General features: G+C 38.1%; 1 protein-coding gene across 1 annotated transcript in view; it reads right to left on the reverse strand.

The window, feature by feature from the left end:
- Positions 1–207: 207 nt before the first annotated feature.
- The window catches only part of LOC127160659 (ribonuclease inhibitor-like), a 43602-nt gene continuing 22633 nt past the window's right edge, over positions 208–21176 (reverse strand). Inside the window, exons 6-16 of the mRNA XM_051103315.1 lie at positions 17498–17671; positions 16846–17019; positions 16196–16369; positions 15351–15524; positions 9854–10027; positions 9505–9675; positions 9188–9361; positions 1463–1627; positions 1072–1245; positions 682–855; positions 208–409 (exon numbers count right to left, since the gene is read on the reverse strand). Coding sequence (XP_050959272.1) covers positions 235–409; positions 682–855; positions 1072–1245; positions 1463–1627; positions 9188–9361; positions 9505–9675; positions 9854–10027; positions 15351–15524; positions 16196–16369; positions 16846–17019; positions 17498–17671 — 1903 coding nt within the window. The 3' untranslated portion in view covers positions 208–234. The remainder of the gene's footprint in view (positions 410–681; positions 856–1071; positions 1246–1462; positions 1628–9187; positions 9362–9504; positions 9676–9853; positions 10028–15350; positions 15525–16195; positions 16370–16845; positions 17020–17497; positions 17672–21176) is intronic.

The following is a 21176-nucleotide window of genomic DNA, read 5'->3' on the forward strand; positions in this document are numbered from 1 at the left end:
AATGAACAAATTAGTTTTGTTACTAAACAACGTGACTAAAACTAATAAAAACTAAAACGACAGCTTCACACAAAGACTTGACTAAAACTAAAATTAAAACAGGCCACCAAAAACAACACTACCCTCATGACAAGTTTTGTGGTCCAGGGTCACAAATAATATTCCCATCATCAGCCAGTGTGCAGTATTGATCTCATTGCTGTGGTGTTGAGTGTAGCTGTTGGTGAAATGTACTCACTTCAGTATCTTCAGCTCACACACAGGATTCTTCAGTCCCTCACAGATCTCTTTGACTCCTGAATCCAGCAGACGACTGTTGTTCAGGTTCATCTCTTTCAGGATGGTTTTGGAGGACAGAACAGTAGCTAGAACTGAACAGCTTTTCTCTGTCAGCTCACAATTATTCAGCCTGAACACAAAAACAGCATTTCAGTCAGGACCACTTTCATCATGTATATTTATTACAGTTATATTGCATACTGTTAGTGTTGGTGGTATCAGCTGATGTGAGCTTGACTGACATGTTCTGCCTGAACTAACACAACACTTGATTATTATTATTCAGCACATATTCAACACACATCAGATCAACAGCTCTTCATATCTGATTACACATGTGACTGACAGTCTTTAATAATGAATAATCAAAGAGGTTTCAATGTATAAATCATGTTCACTCACATTATTTTCTCCAGTTTGCTATGAGAGTCCATCAAAAGAGCAGAGAGTTTCTCCCCATCCAGATCTCCTAATTTATCTCCACTCAGATCCAGTTCTTTCAGTAGTAATGGACTTTTACCCAGAACTCCAGTGAGATACTCACATGCTTCCTCTGCAGCAGGACTTTTCAAAAACCTACAGGAAGCATATATGGATTTCAGATTATTTATATTTTTGAATTATTTTTGACACACATTCTGTTGTGTGTCTGTTGAATTTCTCTGAACTGCTATTTAATTCCAGTTCATGTCGTTCCTATTCAACAATGGTGCATTCGACTGTTCTATCTATTTTCATACAGCTGATTTCACATCTGCACATCGTTTTAAAATATTTTCAGGTCTTTTTCACCTGATGGTCTTTAACGAACAGAGTCCATCCTGTAGTAAATCATTGAGCTCCTTCACTCCTGATTGTCCAGGATCATTTCCTGTGAGATCCAGCTTTATCAGGTGTGAAGGGTTTGATCTCAGAGCTGAAGCCAGAGCTTTATAACCTTCTTCAGTGATACTGCAGTCTGAAAGTCTACAAAAGACAAAACACACACACACATTAAAACAAGACTTCATTAGCATTTATTACACCATTAAAAAGCATCTTTTTGTCATTATTTTATAAATGTATCTACACCAACACACCAATTTCACATTACTGACCCATTTTTTTTTTTGTGACACAGCACCAGTTTACAGACCAGCTGGAGCTTTACATTGATTCATGTTTAGATTAACCAAATTCAGACCTGAGTATCTGTAGTGTGCACTGTGAATTTCTCAGCAGACTGGAAATTTCTGTCACTCCAGAGTCTCCTATTTGATTCCTGCTCAGCTCCAGCTCTCTGAGGTTTGAATGAAACGCTGATGCCAGAGCAGCACAACCTTCATCTGTAATACTGATGCACTTTAACCTATAGAAGAGAGAACAAAAATTAAGCCATACATACAATTACACAAATAGCAGCTTTAGCTACTTCTTTTATGCAGCAATATGATATTTTCATGATAATCATACTGTGAAATAAAAAAAAAAAGATAATTATAATATTATTTTATATTTTACAGTACGATATTTAAGCCTAAATCATACTTCCAATGCTACATAGAACAAGCAGCTTGGAGAAGGATTTCCGTTTTGAAGGAAGGAATGATACAAACCTTAAATGTCTTAATTTCTTTCCTTTTGAATGTTAAGTCCTCAGGCTTTTATTTTGGTGGAAAGCTACACAGTGACCTGTACATTTCTGTGTTTAGTTCACAACAGGTTTATAAAGGTTTATAAACACTTTATTGCACAAATATGGTGAAATCTGTTAACACCATCTGCCAAAAAATGTTGGAAACGTAAAATAAATTGAACCTTCCAAATTCATGTTATAAAATAACTTATTTATTTATTTATTTATTTATTTATTTATTTATTTTAACATTTAACAGCCATTCAAAACTTCTACTAGCCAAAACAAATATATCAGGAAAAAAAAAATAAGATGACCAAAATCACATCTTAGATTAAAATATATTTTATATTACATCTGGGATCACTTTACGGTAAGGGTACAAGAGTTCATGCTTAAATTCATGCATTAATATGTCATGAATTATCAGGAACTAACATGAATTCAAAGTCTTTGATTCATGACTTCATGGATGATCAGCCCCTTTAATTAAGACATTAACTAAGATGGGTACATGATCATGATTTATGATTTATTACACATGATCATGATGTTTTCTTTGTTCACAAAAAATAATTAACCTTGTCAAACAGCTTATCAGAATTCTCATCCCAAGTCCGTCTTTTTTCCCACTTATATATACAGGGGTTGGACAATGAAACTGAAACACTGGCCAATATAGTGTTGGAGGTTTCATGGCTATATTTATGCAGCCTGGTGGCCAGTCTTTACTGATTGCACATTCCACCAATAAGAGCAGAGTGTGAAGGTTGACTATGTGCACCCAATAGCTCAAACATTGTACCCTGAAGGTGGTGCCGTGTATTAGGATGATAATGCACCAATACACACAGCAAGACTGGTGACAAGAGTGATTTGATGAACATGAAAGTAAAGTTAAACATCTCCCATGGCCTGCACAGTCACCAGATCTAAATATTATTGAGCCACTTTGGGGTGTTTTGGAGGAGCGAGTCAGGAAATGTTTTCATACACCAACATCACATAGTGACCTGGCCACTGTTCTGCGAAAGGAATGGCTCAAAATCCTTCTGGCTACTGTGCAGGACTTGTATTTGTCATTCTCAAGATGAAATAATGCTGTATTGGCTGCAAAAGGAGGTCAAATGGCATACTAATTGTGGTCTAAACCCAGGTGTTTCAGTTTCACTGTCCAACCCCTGAATATATATATATATATTTTTTTTTTTTTTTATTTTTTTTTTAAGTAACAACTGGTTAACTGATCATAGTCTGTTTGATCAATTTTGCCTTCTTAAATCATCACGACACATATTCAATCGTTTGTGTAGAGAGTGGAAGCTGAAGCCGCTTTGCAGGACATGGAGGCACTAGCACCACCATCACTTGCATTTTTTTTGTGGAAACTATTTAAAATATTCCATCATTTTTGCTCATAAAAGTAAGAGTAATACATCATTCCGAACTGTAAAGGGTCGACTTGTGTTTGTGTTCACTTACAATTATATATATATTTTATTTATAAAATAAAATAAAGAACACAAACATGATGCGCTTTCTGTCATCTCAACAGGAGCGCTTCACAAAAATGAAACAAAACTCAGCAAATACATACATCACAGACATGATAAATATATCTACAGAAAGCTTTAAATTATTATTTAATGAAAAAAAAATTGAAAATAAAAACTCTTTCATTATTTAATCTGTAAAGATGCTCTTCTCTCTAAAAAGGAGATGGTGAGTCAGGATCGGCAACTTCCCTGCGACACTGACTCAGAAAACACTAGTTTATTAATAGATCATTCAAAAATCTCATTACTTTTCCCCTGACACATTCATGGTAATAACTTTTGCTAGTGCTTTGCGTCTTATAAAACTGTGTGTATTTCTAAAAATAGCTCAGTACAAAATGAATGTTTAGTTTTAAACACTAAACAGACACTTGACAATAAGTCAAGTGGAAGAGAAGAAAGATGGAAGAATATGGGGAAGTAATAGAGAAATAGCCACAACCGGGAGGGGTGAAGGAGCCCCCTACTGGACACAGTCCAGAAACTCCGTCCCAATCTAAACTGTGGGGGTCAGGAGGACCCAGAGTTCTCATAAGGGAACAACTGGGAATAGCGCACAGATCCAAGGGAATGGCGCAGCAAGCCGACACCGAGCTGTCCTCCCGCAATTACCTGATTTACCATAACACACGGGAGGAAACAGGCTCTACGCAGAGATTGTAAACCTCGCAAAGGTGTTTGGTGTCGCCCAGCCCGAGCTCTACAGATGTCTGCTAGAGAGGCGCTGTGCGCCAACGCGTAGCAGGAAGCCACACTCTGGTTGGAGTGGGCTCAAACTCCCAGCGGGCATGGCTCACCCTGACACTGGAAAGCCAGGGTGATGGCATCGACCACCCAATGAGCCAACCTCTGCTTCGAGACAGCATTCCTCAACTGCTGGCCTCCAAAGCAGACAAAGAGCTGCTCGGAGTGTCTGAAGCTCCGGATGCAGTCCACATAAGTGCGCAGGGCACAAACGGGACACAGCAACGACAAGGAGGCAGAGCTTGCAGGTTCACCACCTGATCCCTAAAGGGAGTGGTCGGAACCTTGGGCACATAACCAGGCTGGGGTCTCAAGGTCACTTAAGAAACAGCTGGACCGAACTCAAGGCACGACTCACTGACCGAGAAGGCATGCAGGTCCCCCACCCTCTTGATGGATGTGAGCGCGATCAGGAGCGACATTTTTAAAACTGATATTTCAGCTCGTTTGCTGCAAGCGGCTCAAAGGGAGCCCACCGAAGGCCAAATAGCACAATGGAGAGGTCCCAAGAGGGGATGAGGTGCGGATGAGAGGGATTTAGCCTCCTAGCACCCCAGGAAGCTGATGATCAGGTGATGCTTCCCAAGGGACAGACCATCCACCGAATCATGATATGCCGCGATGGCCGCCACATGTACTTTTAAAGTGGAGGGGGACAGCCTCTGCTCCAAATTTTCTTGAAGGAAGGAAGGAAAGCATCACATCGACTGAGCATCTCTGCGGGTCCTCCCGGCGGGAGGAATGCCAATCAGTGAACAGACCCCCCTTCAGAGCATAGGCCTGCCTGGTAGAGGGGGCTCTAGCCTGAATGATGGTATTAATCATGGCCCGGGGAAAGCCGGTGAGGTCTGCCGAGTCCCGTCCAGAAACCACACATGGAGGTTCCAAGGTCACGTGGTGCAGATTGGGCCCATCCCCTGAGAAAGAAGGTCCTTCCCAGGGGAATCTTCCAGGGAGGGGCTGTCGCCTGAGCATGGGCAAGCCAGGTCCGGGTGGGAAATAAGGCGCAACCAACAGGACCTGTTCCTCGTCCTCCCTGATCTTGGAGTCTGTTCCAGAGGCTCACTGGGGGAAAAGGTGTACTTGGTGGGCCTGGGGCCCCTGAGAAAGAAGGTCCTTCCGCAGGGGAATCTTGGGGAGGGCTAAAACAGCTGGCAGCATGATTCCGGCAAGCCAGGTCCAGGTGGGCCAATCAAGGCGCAAAATTAACTGGACCACCTGGGGTGGAGTCCTGCCATGATCTTGCATGAGAGTCTGTGCAAGGAGGCTCAGCTGGGGGAAAAGTTCTCCCGGAATGGTGAGTTCCCTGGGGCCAGTTTTGAGCCAGAGCTGACTCCACAGGAGGTGATGGCAGGGCATAAAACAGCTGGCAGTGGGAGGATTCCGGGGTAAACCACCCTGCCGGTTGATATATGCCACCGTCAGAACATTGTCTGTTCGAATCAGCACATGCTTGTCGCGCAACATCGGGAGAACTGACGTAGCGCTAGAAGCACTGCAAGCAACTTGAGGCAATTGATATGCCACTGCAGTCAAGGTCCTGTCCAGGAGCCCAAGGCTGCTTGCCCGTTGCAAACGGCACCCCAGCCCGTCTTGGAGGCATCTGTGTTCACAACCACGTGCCTCGACACCTGACCCAGGGGCACACCTAGGAATGCAGGGCCAGTAGGAATGCAGGGTCTGACCAAGGGCTGAAAGGCGACGACATTCCGGGGTAACGCCGACCCGGAACGTGCCATGGTGCCATGCCCATCTCGGGATTCAGCCATAAAGCCAGTGCTGAAGCAGTCTCATATGAAGCAGTCCAAGCGGCATAACTGCAGCTGTGGCTGCCATATGCCCCAGAAGCCTCTGACAAAAGTTTGAGAAGGACAGCTGTCCTGTGTCTGAACAGGTTCAGACAATTCAGCACCGACTGGGTATGCTCCTCCGTGAGGCGTGCCGACATATTGACTGAATCCAACTCCATACCAAGAAGAGAGATACTCTGCAAAGGGGAGGGTTTGCTCTTTTCCCAGTTGACCTGAAGCCCCAGATGGCTGAGGTGCTGCAGCACCAGATCCCTGTGCTCACACAACAAGTCTTGCGAGTGAGCTATCTTCAGCCAGTCGTCGAGATAGTTGAGGATTCGGATACCCATCTCCCAGAGAAAGGAGAGGGCACCTTCCGCGATCTTGGTAAAGACGCAGGGAGACAGGGCTAGCCCAAAGGGGAGGACTTTGTACCGATACGCCCAACCCTCGAAAAGCAAACCGAAGAACAGTCTGTGTCGAGGAAGAATCGAGACATGAAAGTATACGTCCTTTCAGGTTGATGGCTGCAGACCGATCCTGGTGACGAATGCACGAAAGGATGTGCTTTGCCGTCAGCATCCTGAATGGTAGCCTGTGCAGGGACCGATTCAGAACACGAAGGTGCAGAATAGGTCGTAACCCACCGGACTTCCTTGGGTACGATGAAATGGGAACAGTAAAACCCCGCTTTCATCTTGGCTGGAGTGACCGGCTTGATTGCATTCTTCACCAAGAGAACCGCAATCTCCGCACGCAGAACAGAGGCGAAGAGGACGCGTCTGAACCTGGGTGGGCGCCGCTTGAATTGGATAACACAGCCGAGTCGGACTGTCTAGATCAACCAGCGAGACGGGCTGGGGAGCGATAACCATGCTTCCAGACGCCGAACAAGCGGGATCACGGAGCAGTCACTAACGTACCCACGATGGGGCAGTCTGGGGAGGGTGGGAGATGACCCAACCGAGAAAAAGCGTTCTGGAGAAAAGTCACGCTGTGGCAAGCAGCCCTTACCTTCACCCCTGGTTCCCGCAATGTTGGCGAAGACATAATCCGAGTCTGGATCTGAGGAGGCAAAGCGTCACTCACAAACTGAACTCGGGTTGAAAAACCCAGAGACTTATTAAATTGCACTTTTTGTGAGTGGTTGGGTACCACCGACCCGAAGGCAGGCGGCAGCAGTGAAGCCATCCTCTCCCGGCCCTCCTCCGGGAGAGGGGGGGAACAGGAGTTAAAGTCCCCCATCGAGCAATCTTCTCCATCCCCGGGTAGCCTGCTTCCAGGAAGCCCCATGTCCTATATTTCCACAAGGAAACCCAGATGGCAGACTGCCACCCCTAGGTGTGATCAGCTCAACACCCCCAAAGAGGAGCGGAGCAAGTCCCGTTGGGACCATTGGGACCACCGGGGTGGATCTTCGGTGAAGGCAGACAAAAACGCGGCCCTCCATGGGGCACTCCATCTGCACCTGAACTGCCCAGGACCACTGGGCAAAGTCCTGAACAGTATCACTGAAGAGGCTGGCCTGAAAGATGAAACACCAAGAAAGCGAGCTTTGTCAGTGTTGTACATCTCACCAGGTTCAACCAGATTTTTTTTTATATATATATATATTTATGCCACAAAGATGGACATCACCTGACTGAGGGACCGCACCGAGATCTGACCGAGATCAACGGGCGGCCGCTCGGCCGAATCCTCAGCGTCAGAAGATGAACCGCTCCGCTGATGCGGCGCTAGACATCTTGACGTCCTCATGAGGACTAAATGAGACGCAGGCCTCATCTTTTTGGTACGACGAATCGGCATCGGCATTCAGAAACTTGACATTGGCATTTAGAAACTCGACGGTAACACACTAAGAGGAGCCGGACCTCCGCAGGGGCGAACCCGACGGAGAAGCCCAGACTGTAATCCTCAGGTTTCCCATGCTTCTAGCCAATGCAGCCTCGGGAGTCAGCGACCCGCGAAACTGGAAAGGGTAGAGCACAAAGGTAGCCCACATAACAAAAGTAAGAGGGATCAAGAACAAAGTGGCATAAATTTTGCTTTGAATTAAATTGATAGAAAAAAATAAGCTGCCAATCCTCCAGCTTAGGGTGAAGTCAGTACACACTAACATTTGTCCCAAATTATTGTTAATGCAATTTAATGGGAAACTATGTGAGTTGTGTTGTAGGTAACAGCCACCGACAGATTTTGAGTGATGCCACTGGTGTTTGAACACACATAGAAAACAATAGATTTTAGTTCTTAAGACATGTCACTTCTTTTCCAGTGTGCTGATGCTAAATGTTGGAGGGTACTGGTTAAAGGACAAGATTTATTAATACTAACTCATTATCTGCTCACATGTAAATGCACTTTTAACCCTATAGGGTTCTTCGGTCATGGATGACTGTATTATAAAGTAAAACTGGCGCTTCAAATTACCAGTTAAACCAATCAAACAAACAAAAAACTTGGCAAATAAAAAAAAAATAGTCTTTGATAATCTCATATGATATATTAAAATCCACAACCTGAAAAGGCAAAGGCAAATATGTGCAAAAACAACTAGAATTCACAAGCCCTTCTACAGAGAGCAGTACATTCACCTAGTGGTTAAAATATGACATTGTTTGATAATTATGCTCACTACACCACCAGATGGCACCAATCTGACTTCAAAAAATTGTTTTCTATAGGCCAGGTCTCTACTTTAAACTGAAATACAGCATTAATTAAAAAATAATAAAAATTATATATATATAAAAATTTTCTATTATATTCAAAGGGAAAAAATAGATCATAATTATTGCATAAATATTAATTTTTATCATAAAATTCTCTCAAAACACCACAAAAAAGAAGAAAAAATATTATTGAACAAAAATACATTTGATTGATTTTACTGAAAAAAAAAAAAAAAAAAAGATTTCAGGGCTCCGGTCACTTTTGACCGTGAAGGTCCTGAGTGTGACTGGAAAACGAAGAACCCCAGAGGGTTAAGCTTTTAAGCATGTGACACTGCAGACTATATATTCAATTAAATTGCAGCCTTTTGTGATTTGATAACTGCACTAAGTCATATTACAATTTCAAGTTATTTCGATTAATTGTTCAGTCCTGATGACGAATGTAAAAATATTTTCAAATTCATGAAACTGTGGTGGGTCACTACAGTCTGGGTAATTAATGGGATACACTTTTAAAATACTTACTTCAGCTTTTCCAGTCTACACTGTACATTTTCAAACAGAGTCAAGATGATCTTCATTCCTGGGTTTCCTAGTTTATTCTCACTCAGATCCAGCTCTGTCAGATTTGAAGGGTTTGAATTTAGAGCTGCAGCCAGAACATGACAACCTCCTTCTGTGATACAGTTGTTATTCAGACTGCATAAAGAGAAAACACAATTCAGTTTTAATCTTAATATTTACCAGTATGTTTTAGCTGACAGTTGACAAATACTGGTGATGATGATGACAACCACATTACAAAAGTCACAAGTATCTTTGTAACAATGAAAAAAACATACATCAGTGTGTTGAGTTGACAGTGTTTATCCTGCAGTAGAGCAGCGATCTGATTCACTCGTGTGTCTCCTAGTTCATGTTCACTCAGATTCAGCTCTCTCAGGAGTAACGGGTTTATACCCACAATTCCAGTCACATACTGACAGGCTTCATCTGCAGCAGGACCCAAAAACCTACAGAAGAGAAGATAAAACAGGAATCAATTCAGTTCTCACCTTTTATACAATGGATAAGTTGTTGTGTTTTTCTTTAAGTTTGATGCAGCAACAGGTTGTTCAACATATATACAATTCTAAAAAGAAAAAGTTCACCTATATATAATTTATTTTACATTATTTCATCACGTTTTACCTCAGTGTCTTAAGTTGACAGTTTGGATCCTGTAGTAAATCATTGAACTCCTTCACTCCTGATTGTCCAGGATCATTTCCTGTGAGATCCAGCTCTATCAGGTGTGAAGGGTTTGATCTCAGAGCTAAAGCCAGAGCTTTATAACCTTCTTCAGTGATACTGCAGTCTGAAAGTCTAGAACCAGAATGAAAATGTCATAATCAGATGATTAATCAGTTATTCTAGAAATTACCTAAACAATGTAAATACCTAACAGAATTCTATTTTATTCCTTATACAAAGGAACTAAAACTCTAAAGCAAAATCTGACATCTGGATATCAATTCAAACAAAAAAAAAAAGCGAACTTTAAATTGTTAGACATCAATTCACTGCAGTATCTCCAGTCACTTTCAAGCTTTAACCTTCTGATGCTCCTCATTTGTGAGGTACACTTGAGCTCTTCATGGTCACAAGAGACTGAACACCTGAAATCTAACTTTTTTTCTTTTAAGTAAAATCAGTGTAATATATTTTTGTTCTGTATAGTACTGTGCACAAGTCTTAGGCCACTAGTATTTTCACCAGCTAAAAAAGAGTTTAAAGTCAGTTATCTTTTTGCTGTAGTGTGTCAGTAGGAAATATCAGTTTACATTTCCAAACATTTTGCCATTAATTGTAATAATCCAGTGAGATTGCACAAGGAGTCTGACAACAGCCAGTGCTCCACACACAGACTAAATCCAGAAGAACTGTGGCAACGTCCGAAAGGTGCTTCAAGAGAGGCTTGATGTTTTTGCTGCCCCTTGGTAATATTATTAGAAAACACAGGATTAGTTTCCATTGTTATGCTGATGATACTCAACTATATATCTCAACAAGACCAGATGAAACTTCGAAATAATCAATAATAATAATGTAAAAGATTGGATGACCAATAATTTTCTCTTATTAAATTCAGATAAGACAGAGATATTACTTATTGGACCAAAAAAACAGTTCACAGAATCTCTTGTCTTACAATCTACAATTAGACAGATGTACTGTTACTTCCACTACAGTCAAAAGCCTGGGTGTTATACTAGACAGCAACTTGTCTTTTGAAAATCATATTTCTCATGTAACAAAAACAGCATTCTTCCATCTTAGTAACATTGCCAAGCTACGAAACATGTTACCTGTTTTTGAAGCAGAAAAGCTAGTTCATGTATTCATGACCTCTAGACTGGACAATTGTAATGCACTACTAGGTGTTTGTCCTGCATCTTCAATAAACAAGCTACAGATAGTCCAAAATGCAGCTGCTAGAGTCCTTACCAGGTCAAGAAAATATGATCATATTACCCCAATTTTAAAGTCTCTGCACTGGCTACCTATTAGGTTCCACATCAGCTACAAAATATTACTTCTTACCTATAAGGCCCTTAACGGTTTAGCTCCTGCATACCTAACTAGTCTTCTGCAATGCTACAACCCATCACACTCCCTAAGATCACAAAACTCTGTACTGTTAGTAGTACCTAGGATAGCAAAGTCCACTAAAGGAGGTAGAGCTTTTCCGCATTTGGCTCCCAAACTCTGGAACAGCCTTCCTGATAACGTTCGGAGATCAGACACACTCTCTCTGTTTAAATCTAGATTAAAGACTTATCTTTTTAGCCAAGCATTCAAATAATGCATCTCATAAACTTTTCCTGCAGTTATACCTGATCAAATGTTCATTATTAATCTTTTAGCTCTGGTTGAACAAATATTTCTTTGCTTGGTTTGAACAGCAGCTACACTAATTATGTTCCTATTTGTTTTCTGTTTCTGCCATGGGATTGACATCCCGTGGTAACTAGGAACTCCAGTCTGGATCCAGAACACTTAAGAAGAGATTATGCCAACTCCTCAGAGGACTTCAGATGATACCAACCCTGAAAGAAAACATACATCACTACTGAATTCTGCTACTAAATTATAGTGTTCTTTGTCTGTTTGATTATGTCATTAATTGATCTTTACTATACATCTCTGCCATATGTACATCAACTTGACATAGTCACCATTAGTAAGCTACGACTAAATATATTGTAAACACTTTAATTTGGTGTTAAGTTGCTTTGCAATGATATGTATCATGAAAAGTGCTATACAAATTTTTTTTTTTTAATTGAATTGAATTGAATTGAATTGAAATAATGCGCTGACAGAAAATTTCTATGTATACTTGTTCCTGTTTGCAATAGCATCGCATACTGTGACTCTGAAATTCTCTTGCTTATTATATGGCTACTTGCCACATATGTAAATAATTTAACACTAAATATGAATTTCATCATAGTTTATTACCTCAAGACGACTCACAGTACCCACTGCAGCTGTCTGTTATCAGTTGTAGCGTTTTTTGTTGTAAAATAACAGACCACTAGACCACAATGAATGCTGTTACATAGTACAAAAAAAAATAGTGCATAGTAAAACTGCATGCTTTACTTTTAATGTTTCTACTCTAAAAGTGACTAGTTCCTTGTTTAGTTTTTTTTTCAGTAAGTTGTCACACACTGAATTTTAATTATTACGTTTCAAATAAATCCTTCTGAAGTTGTGTTTATGTTTATGTGTAAATGCACAATGCTGTAAAACATGTTGTAAAAAAACAATGCTCTTTACAGAGTGCTCACTAAAAATATGCACAGGAATGTTTGAAAGCAGCTGTTCTGTTTACCCTAAGGGGGTAATAGCTACTGCCCCTTCTCTTATTTATATGCTAGGCTGCATGGATGAGCAGGGAGTTTTTGCCCAAAACAGAACCATATTGCCAATCCAAACTGTACTGTCAATAGGGCTGTGATGGTCGCAATGACAACAGCACCACAGTGGTAGTCAATTGCCACTGCAGAGGTCTGTTGCCACCAGCAGTAGTGCACGTGATAGCACACATTCTATAACAAGCATAAAATACAATGTTTCTGCTACATTCATTCTGCCAGTGCCAGTGTTTAGTGTTCAACGTTCAAGCACAAGCAACAGACAAATGCTTGCCACAAAACACCAGCAAAAGTAATTACCATGAATGTGTCAGGGAAAATAGTAAGGAGATATTCAAATTGTTTATTAATAAACTAGTATTTTCAGAGTCAGTGTCACAAAGATGAAGTTGATGCTCCTGACTTGCCATCTGGTCACTGAACACCCCTTTAGAGAGAAATGCACCTTTATGAATAATAAAAGTTTTGTTTTTCGTTTGAATTATTTCATTTAAAGTAGCAAAGTAGGCTAATAATTTAAAGCTTTCTATACGTTTAAAATGTTTGTGTATTTTTGGTATTTTTAACTGAAATTATTGGATATTGGGTTGGGTATTTGACCTGCTGTATGGACAATAAGTGAAGTGAACAGAAACACTTAATACAACTTTCAAATGTTTAGACCACACAACAACTTACTTTGCAAGTCTCCATTACACAAAAATATACAGCATAGAATATAGACAGATTAACTTTACCAAAACATATGAACATACACAAAAATATACAAATATATATTGTGCAACAAACAAGGTAACAGTCAGTGATGGTAATGGGAAGTTTGTTTTTAAAGGGTCATGAAACCCCAGACTACTTTTTTTTCTGAGATTTTAGCAGAGGTGTTACACATCATAGAAGACAATTTAAAGGGGTCATCAGATGCTATGTTCACTTTTACATGTTGTTTGAACATTAATGTGTGTTGGCAGTGTAGGTACAAATCTACCATATAATGATAAAAATCCATTCAGTGGTTTTTAATTAATCTGTAAAAATAATATCCCCTTTTTCAAATCGAGCCGTTCTCAGATGCCTGTCGTTGTGGCGAGGCAGGGCGATCAGAGCTCATTAACATTTAAAGCAGCCTTGACCAGAATGAGATGATTTTTGCAGAGCTGATTTTGGCAAGGTAAAAAAATGTTGTTTTACACAGCCACTGAGAATTTTTAACCAAAGTATATTATAGACTTTTCATTAAGACCCTAAAGAATCATATCAACTTGTGGAAAATGGGCATCCGATGACCCCTTTAAGAAAATTTACAAGCTGCTGAGTGTTGCGAGACCAGCGCTCTTAAAAATAAAGGTGCTTCACGATGCCATAGAAGAACCTTTTTTGTCTAAATGGTTCCATAAAGAACCTTTAATTCAATTCAATTCAATTCAAATTTATTTGTATAGCGCGTTTCACGATACATATCATTGCAAAGCAACTTTACACTAAAGTAACGTTCTTACAATACATGTAGTAGTAACTTACTAGTGGTCACTATGTCAAGTTGATGTACATATGGCAGAGATGTGTGGTAAAGATCAATTAATGACGTGATCAAACAGACAAAGAACACCATAAATTAGTAGCAGAATTTGGTAATGCTGCATGTTGTTTCTTTAACATCTGAACAATCTTTCTGGTTTGCTTAGTTGGGGACATTTAATTTGGGGTTTTGGTCGTTTCCAGTGTCGTGTTGCAGAGTGGCTCCCTGGAGTTTCGTTTATCTGAAGAAATCTCTATTTTACTATTACTTTCTGTTGTTTAAAGTGATAAAATATAGCTTTTTTCCCACCAGATTTCTGATATTATCCATCAAATTAATCCGATCGTTCGCTTTTATTCTATAACTGGGAGTGCAACACCGTGCTAAAACCAGATGATTATATTATTTTAAATGAGTCTACCCCTCATGATTACTGTTATAAACATGAGCCATGTCTAAGAGGTAAAAGGGGAGGTGTTTCTACAATTTAAAGCAATATTTTCAGTGTTTCTCAGAGAGCGGGCTTTAACTATAGCTCGTTTGAAGTAATGGTGCTGCATGTAACATTATCCAGTGAAACAAGTATAATGATAAATCCCCCATGACATTTGTACTTGCTACTGTATACAGGCCACCAGGGCCCCATACAGATTTTCTTAAAGAATTCGCTGATTTTATATTTGAACTGGTGTTAGCTACAGATAAGGTCTTAATAGTAGGTGACTTTAACATTTATTCTATGTTTTATTCTGATCAGTTGTGTAACTAAGTGTTAATCCATTATTTTTTAATTGATGTATTTGCTCTATTGATTGATTGAATTAGTTACTATTGGACAAAGCGTAACGGCTAACTTGGATTATGTGTCCCTTAATAACCAATCACATTACAGTACTGACATCACTAAATTTCAGTCAGAATTGTGCGACACTCAATCGTTTACAGACACCATAGGAATGAATGAGAAGTGCCGTAAACTGAATCCCACCTGTCACAAAAAGTCAGGGACTTCTCTTAGAAAACTGCATTTTTTTTTTTTGTGGTAAACTCTAAAAATAGTTCAATCCAAAAGTATTGTTTAGTGTAAAACATGTTGAAGACTCTTTATTCCACACTTTAACAGTTTTACTTATTGGATGAGCTTGTTTAAGAAGCTTCTGTAGGCATCGTTAGATATTATAAAGTGTTTTGGTTTAAACTGTTGAAGTGATTTTAATCATTTTGATTCTTGTATGTGAATGTTACTGACCTCAATCTCTCCAGTTTACAGTGTGAATCCTTCAGTATGTCACATAAGTGATTCACTCCTGTGTTTTTTATTTGATTCATGCTCAGGTTCAGTTCTCTCAGGTGTGATGGGTTTGATTTCAGAGCTGAAGTCAGGATGAGACACTGTTTCTCTGTAATTCTGCATCTACACAGACTGAAGACAGAAAGAGAAAAGACAATGAATCAGATCCATGATGCATCATAAACAAATGCCATACATTCACTAATAAACCAGCAAAATCATGGAAACTTCTAATATATGAATGAAAAAACACCTCAAAAAGAGAGGAGTATTGAGGAGACTAGTTACAATCCAAGTCTGGACCCTCAGTCAACAAATAAGTCAATTTTACCAATGGAAATTAATATGTAGAATCAACACAGAAACAATAGTAAAATTAACAACATTAAATCGTCTATTTTCACATTTCTATTGGAAGAAAATATTCAAATCAATCAAATTAAATTTTTTTTTAATTTTTAAGCCATTTTACAGTGTAGTTTACAATTTCTAACTATACAAACATACTAAATATACATTTCCCTTAATAAAAAATTGGGAAACATACTATTAGTCAAGTATAAATCTAACTGTCAGAATCACCTACTGTCATTTGCTAGACTGTTTTTAGTCTGTTGTCACTTTCATTTTGTTCCATTCTTTTACAGATAGACATAAAAACATTGTATTCCTGAATCTTTTTTCAGATGGAGAAATTCCAGAAAGTGCAGCGCTGGAAATGATGTGACAAGAGCCCAGCGGTCTTAAACTAAACAGTGAACTTTAATCTCACTGTCACTGCTGTACAGTACAATGATACTAACTGTAGTTTCTCCAGCTTGAATTGTGTGTTCATCAGTAGATCACTGAGGTTTTTCACTCCAGAGTCTCCTAGTTTATTCAAGCTCAGGTTCAGTTCTCTCAGGTGTGATGGGTTTGATTTCAGAGCTGAAGTCACAGCAGAACAACCTTCATCTGTCATTTCACAGCAGCTTAATCTGCAATGGTAAAAACAGCATAAAATAAGAAAAGAAAATATTATCATTATTATCATGTTTCCTGATTCTAGTATGTGAATGTTACTGAGCTCAATCTCTCCAGTTTACAGTGTGAATCCATCTGTATTTTTATTTGATTCAAACGAAGGTTTAGGATCTATGATGATCATAATATTGAAGAGGCATTTAGTTTCTAATAGTTTGTTTTGAGTCACATTAGTTTTGTATGAGGGCAGGCACTGCTTCTACTTACTTCTTTTACTTTATTTTATTTAATGCCTCCATTCTTTATTCTCTAATGAAGGGCTGATTTCTGCATTTACACACTTACTTACTATAAAAAAAAGCAATTATATTTATCACTTTATATTAACACTTGCAAAATGTGACCAATATGGCAAAACCAGTGCACTGCTTTAAAAAAATATAACTTCAGACCTGTTGTCTTAAAATAAATCAACTTTAACTGTACTAACTCTAGTTTCTCCAGCTTGAATTGTGTGTTCATCAGTAGATCACTGAGGTTTTTCACTCCAGAGTCTCCTAGTTTATTCAAGCTCAGGTTCAGTTCTCTCAGGTGTGATGGGTTTGATTTCAGAGCTGAAGTCACAGCAGAACAACCTTCATCTGTCATTTCACAGCAGCTTAATCTGCAATGGTAAAAACAGCATAAAATAAGGAAAAGAAAATATTATCATTATTATCATGTTTCCTGATTCTTGTATGTGAATGTTACTGAGCTCAATCTCCCCAGTTTACAGTGTGAATCCTTCTGTGTTTTTTATTTGATTCAAACTAAGGTTTAAGATCTATGATGATCATAATATTGAAGGAGCATTTAGTTTCTAATAGTTTGTTTTGAGTCACGTTAGTTTTGTATGAGGGCAGGCACTGCTTCTACTTACTTCTTTTACTTTATTTTATTTAATGCCTCCATTCTTTATTCTCTAATGAAGGGCTGATTTCTGCATTTACACACTTACTTACTATAAAAAAAAGCAATTATATTTATCACTTTATATTAACACTTGCAAAATGTGACCAATATGGCAAAACCAGTGCACTGCTTTAAAAAAATATAACTTCAGACCTGTTGTCTTAAAATAAATCAACTTTAACTGTACTAACTCTAGTTTCTCCAGCTTGAATTGTGTGTTCATCAGTAGATCACTGAGGTTTTTCACTCCAGAGTCTCCTAGTTTATTCCAGCTCAGGTTCAGTTCTCTCAGGTGTGATGGGTTTGATTTCAGAGCTGAAGTCAGGATGAGACACTGTTTCTCTGTCATACTGCATCTACACAGACTGAAGACAGAAAGAGAAAAGACAATGAATCAGATCTATGATGATCAACTTACTAATGTGTTTTGCATCTTCCAGCAGATGTTTGCTGACAAATAAACAGTGATATATGTGTGCAGGTAACATGGAGAAAGACTACACATAGTTCATTTAAATATACTACAAACTACACAAAAGTTACAAATGTATGCAAAGGTTGAAAATCAGCAAAATTACCCATTAAGATCTCTATTTATCCAAGTTATGAGGTTTCACTTGACAACATTAACTACATTAGTTAACATGAACTGATGATGAACAACTAGTACAGCATTTAATAACCTTAAAGTTTCAACATTTACTAATAATTCAATAGTTTTCTGTTAATTAAGTTGGCTTGGGAAAGCCAACTTTCTGAAATCCTATTTAAACTTATTCTTCTTCTTCTTCTTCTTCTTCTTCTTCTTATTTTTCTGACCGCAAATTTTTTGGACACTAACTCCTCCTAGACCGTTCAAGCTACATACTCCAAACTCGGGTCAGATCTTCATACTGTTCTGACTTAGTGTGCTATATCTTTTCAGACTGGTTTGAGTTACGGTTTTCTTAAAAATTAATATTAAAAATCATAAAAAGTCCCATAGACTTTCATTGACCAAAAGTCCATGTCTGTTTGAACTATGTTTAATGTAAACTGCTAGAAGCCATTGATACTCAATTAAGCTTTAAGCTATCTATGTTCTTTCTAACTAATAACTAATCTATCTATCTATCTATCTATCTATCTTCAAACCTTATCTATCTATCTATCTATCTATCTATCTATCTATCTATCTATCTTATCTATCTATCTATCTATCTATCTATCTTCAAACCTTATCTATCTATCTATCTATCTATCTTCAAACCTTATCTATCTATCTATCTATCTATCTTCAAAACTTATCTATCTATCTATCTATCTATCTATCTATCTATCTATCTATCTATCTATCTTCAAACCTTATCTATCTATCTATCTTCAAACCTTATCTATCTATCTATCTATCTATCTATCTATCTATCTATCTATCTATCTATCTTCAAACCTATCTATCTATCTATCTATCTATCTATCTTCAAACCTTATCTATCTATCTATCTATCTATCTATCTTCAAACCTCTATCTATCTATCTATCTATCTATCTATCTATCTATCTATCTGTCTATCTGTCTATATGTCTATCTTCAAACCTCCATCTATCTATCTATCTATCTTCAAACCTTATCTATCTATCTATCTGTCTATCTTCAAACCTTATCTATCTATCTATCTATCTATCTATCTATCTATCTATCTATCTATCTATCTTCAAACCTCTATCTATCTATCTATCTATCTATCTATCTATCTATCCAATAATGTATGCAAAAATCATGCTATCGATCTATCTAAAATCTTCTATCTATCTTCTAGTCATGCTAAAATCATGCTAGCGACTTGCTAATCATGCTAAAATCATGTTAGCGACTTGCTAGTCATGCTAAAATCATGCTAGCGACTTGCTAGTCATGCTAAAATCATGCTAGTGACTTGCTAGTCATGTTCAAATCATGCTAGCGACTTGCTAGTCATGCTAAAATCATACTAACGGCTTGCTAAAATCATGCTAGCGAATTGCTAGTCATGCTAAAATCATGTTGGCGACTTGCTATTCATGCTAAAATCATGCTAGCGACTTGCTAGTCATGCTTAAATCCTGCTAGCGACTTTGCTAGTCATGCTAAAATCATGCTAGTGACTTGCTAGTCATGCTAAAATCATGCTAACGACTTGCTAGTCATGCTAAAATCATGCTAGCGACTTTGCTAATCATGCTAAAGTCGTGCTAATGATTTGCTAGTCATCCTAAAATCATGCTAACGACTTGCTAGTCATGCTAAAATCATGCTAGCGACTTGCTAGTCATGTTAAAATCATGCTAATGATTTGCTAGTCATCCTAAAATCATGCTAGCGACTTGCTAGTCATGCTAAAATCATGCTAGTGACTTGCTAGTCATGTTAAAATCATGCTAATGATTTGCTAGTCATCCTAAAATCATGCTAGCGAATTGCTAGTCATGCTAAAATCATGCTAGTGACTTGCTAGTCATGTTAAAATCATCTAGCGACTTGCTAGTCATGCTAAAATCATACTAACGACTTCTTCATAAAATCATGTTAGTGACTTGCTAGTCATGTTAAAATCATGCTAGCGACTTGCTAATCATGCTAAAATCATGCTAGGGACTTGCTAGTAATGCTAAAAATGACATGCTAGTGACTTGCTAAAATCATGCTAGCTCATGCTTGCTAATCATGCTAAAATCATGCTAGGGACTTGCTAGTAATGCTAAAATCATGCTAGACTTGCTAATCTTGCTAAAATCATGCTAGCGAAACATGCTAGTCATGCTAGAATCATGTTGGCGACTTGCTAATCATGTTAAAACCATGCTAGTGACTTGCTTTCTATCATGCTAGCAACATGCTTTCTTTCTAATCTAATCTTTCTAACTAATCTCTTTCCTTTCTAACAAATCTTTCTTTTTCTTTCGTTCTAACTAATCTTTCTTTCTTTTTTTTTTCTTTCTTTCTAACCAGTCTTTCTTCTTTCTTTCTAGCTAATCTTTCTTTTTTCTTTTTCTTTCTTTCTAACTAATCTTTCTTTTCTTTCTATCTTACTTTTCTTTCTCACTAATCTTTCTTTCTTTCTTTTTCTTTCTAACTAATTTTTCTTTTTTTCTTTATTTATATCTATCTAGCCTATCTATCTTCAAACTTTATCAATCAAACTAAAACTATTTCAAACTGAAAACCTTTAAACTTTCTTTAAACTAAAAGCTTTTAAAACTACTTAGAACTTACTGGCTAGGCTTTCTCAAGCCAACTTAAAGTTTGCTAACAAACTTTTTATCTAGTTAGTTATTACACTGTGAACTGATATGAAACTAGGTTAGTGGATAATTCAACAGCAAAAGTTATTCTAGGAAAATAATATACAATATACAACATTAATAATTTCATAAATCCAAACATTGCTATTTGCATTGTGGATATAAAATGCATTTTTGAAAAACGATATATTTCTACATAAATATATATATATATATATATATTCTAAAATTAAAATACTTCTATTTTTAATGAGGCATCAACATATGATCAACATAGGACGAAACAAATGCAGTGCAGCTCAAAACATTAACAGTATTCACATCAGGTGTGCAAAATAATGGGCTTGAAACAAAACAGTCTCACAACACACAACTCTTTGCATTAAAATGTTCAAATCACAAAGGGAAGAGATATTGATGTGTGGTGTATTTTATCTGCAGGGCTCTGCATTCTCATGCATTCACCGTGAGACACAAGGATTTCAACCAGTTCACACGGTCTCACACCACACCTTGTGCTTTTTAAAAACATTTTACTAGGTTTAACATTATATTTTCAGCTCGGAATATACACTAATTTGACTAGAAACACTGGAGACCATAAATCCA

Source organism: Labeo rohita, unplaced genomic scaffold (genome assembly GCF_022985175.1).
Source record: "Labeo rohita strain BAU-BD-2019 unplaced genomic scaffold, IGBB_LRoh.1.0 scaffold_417, whole genome shotgun sequence".
Taxonomy (NCBI): Eukaryota; Metazoa; Chordata; class Actinopteri; order Cypriniformes; family Cyprinidae; genus Labeo; species Labeo rohita.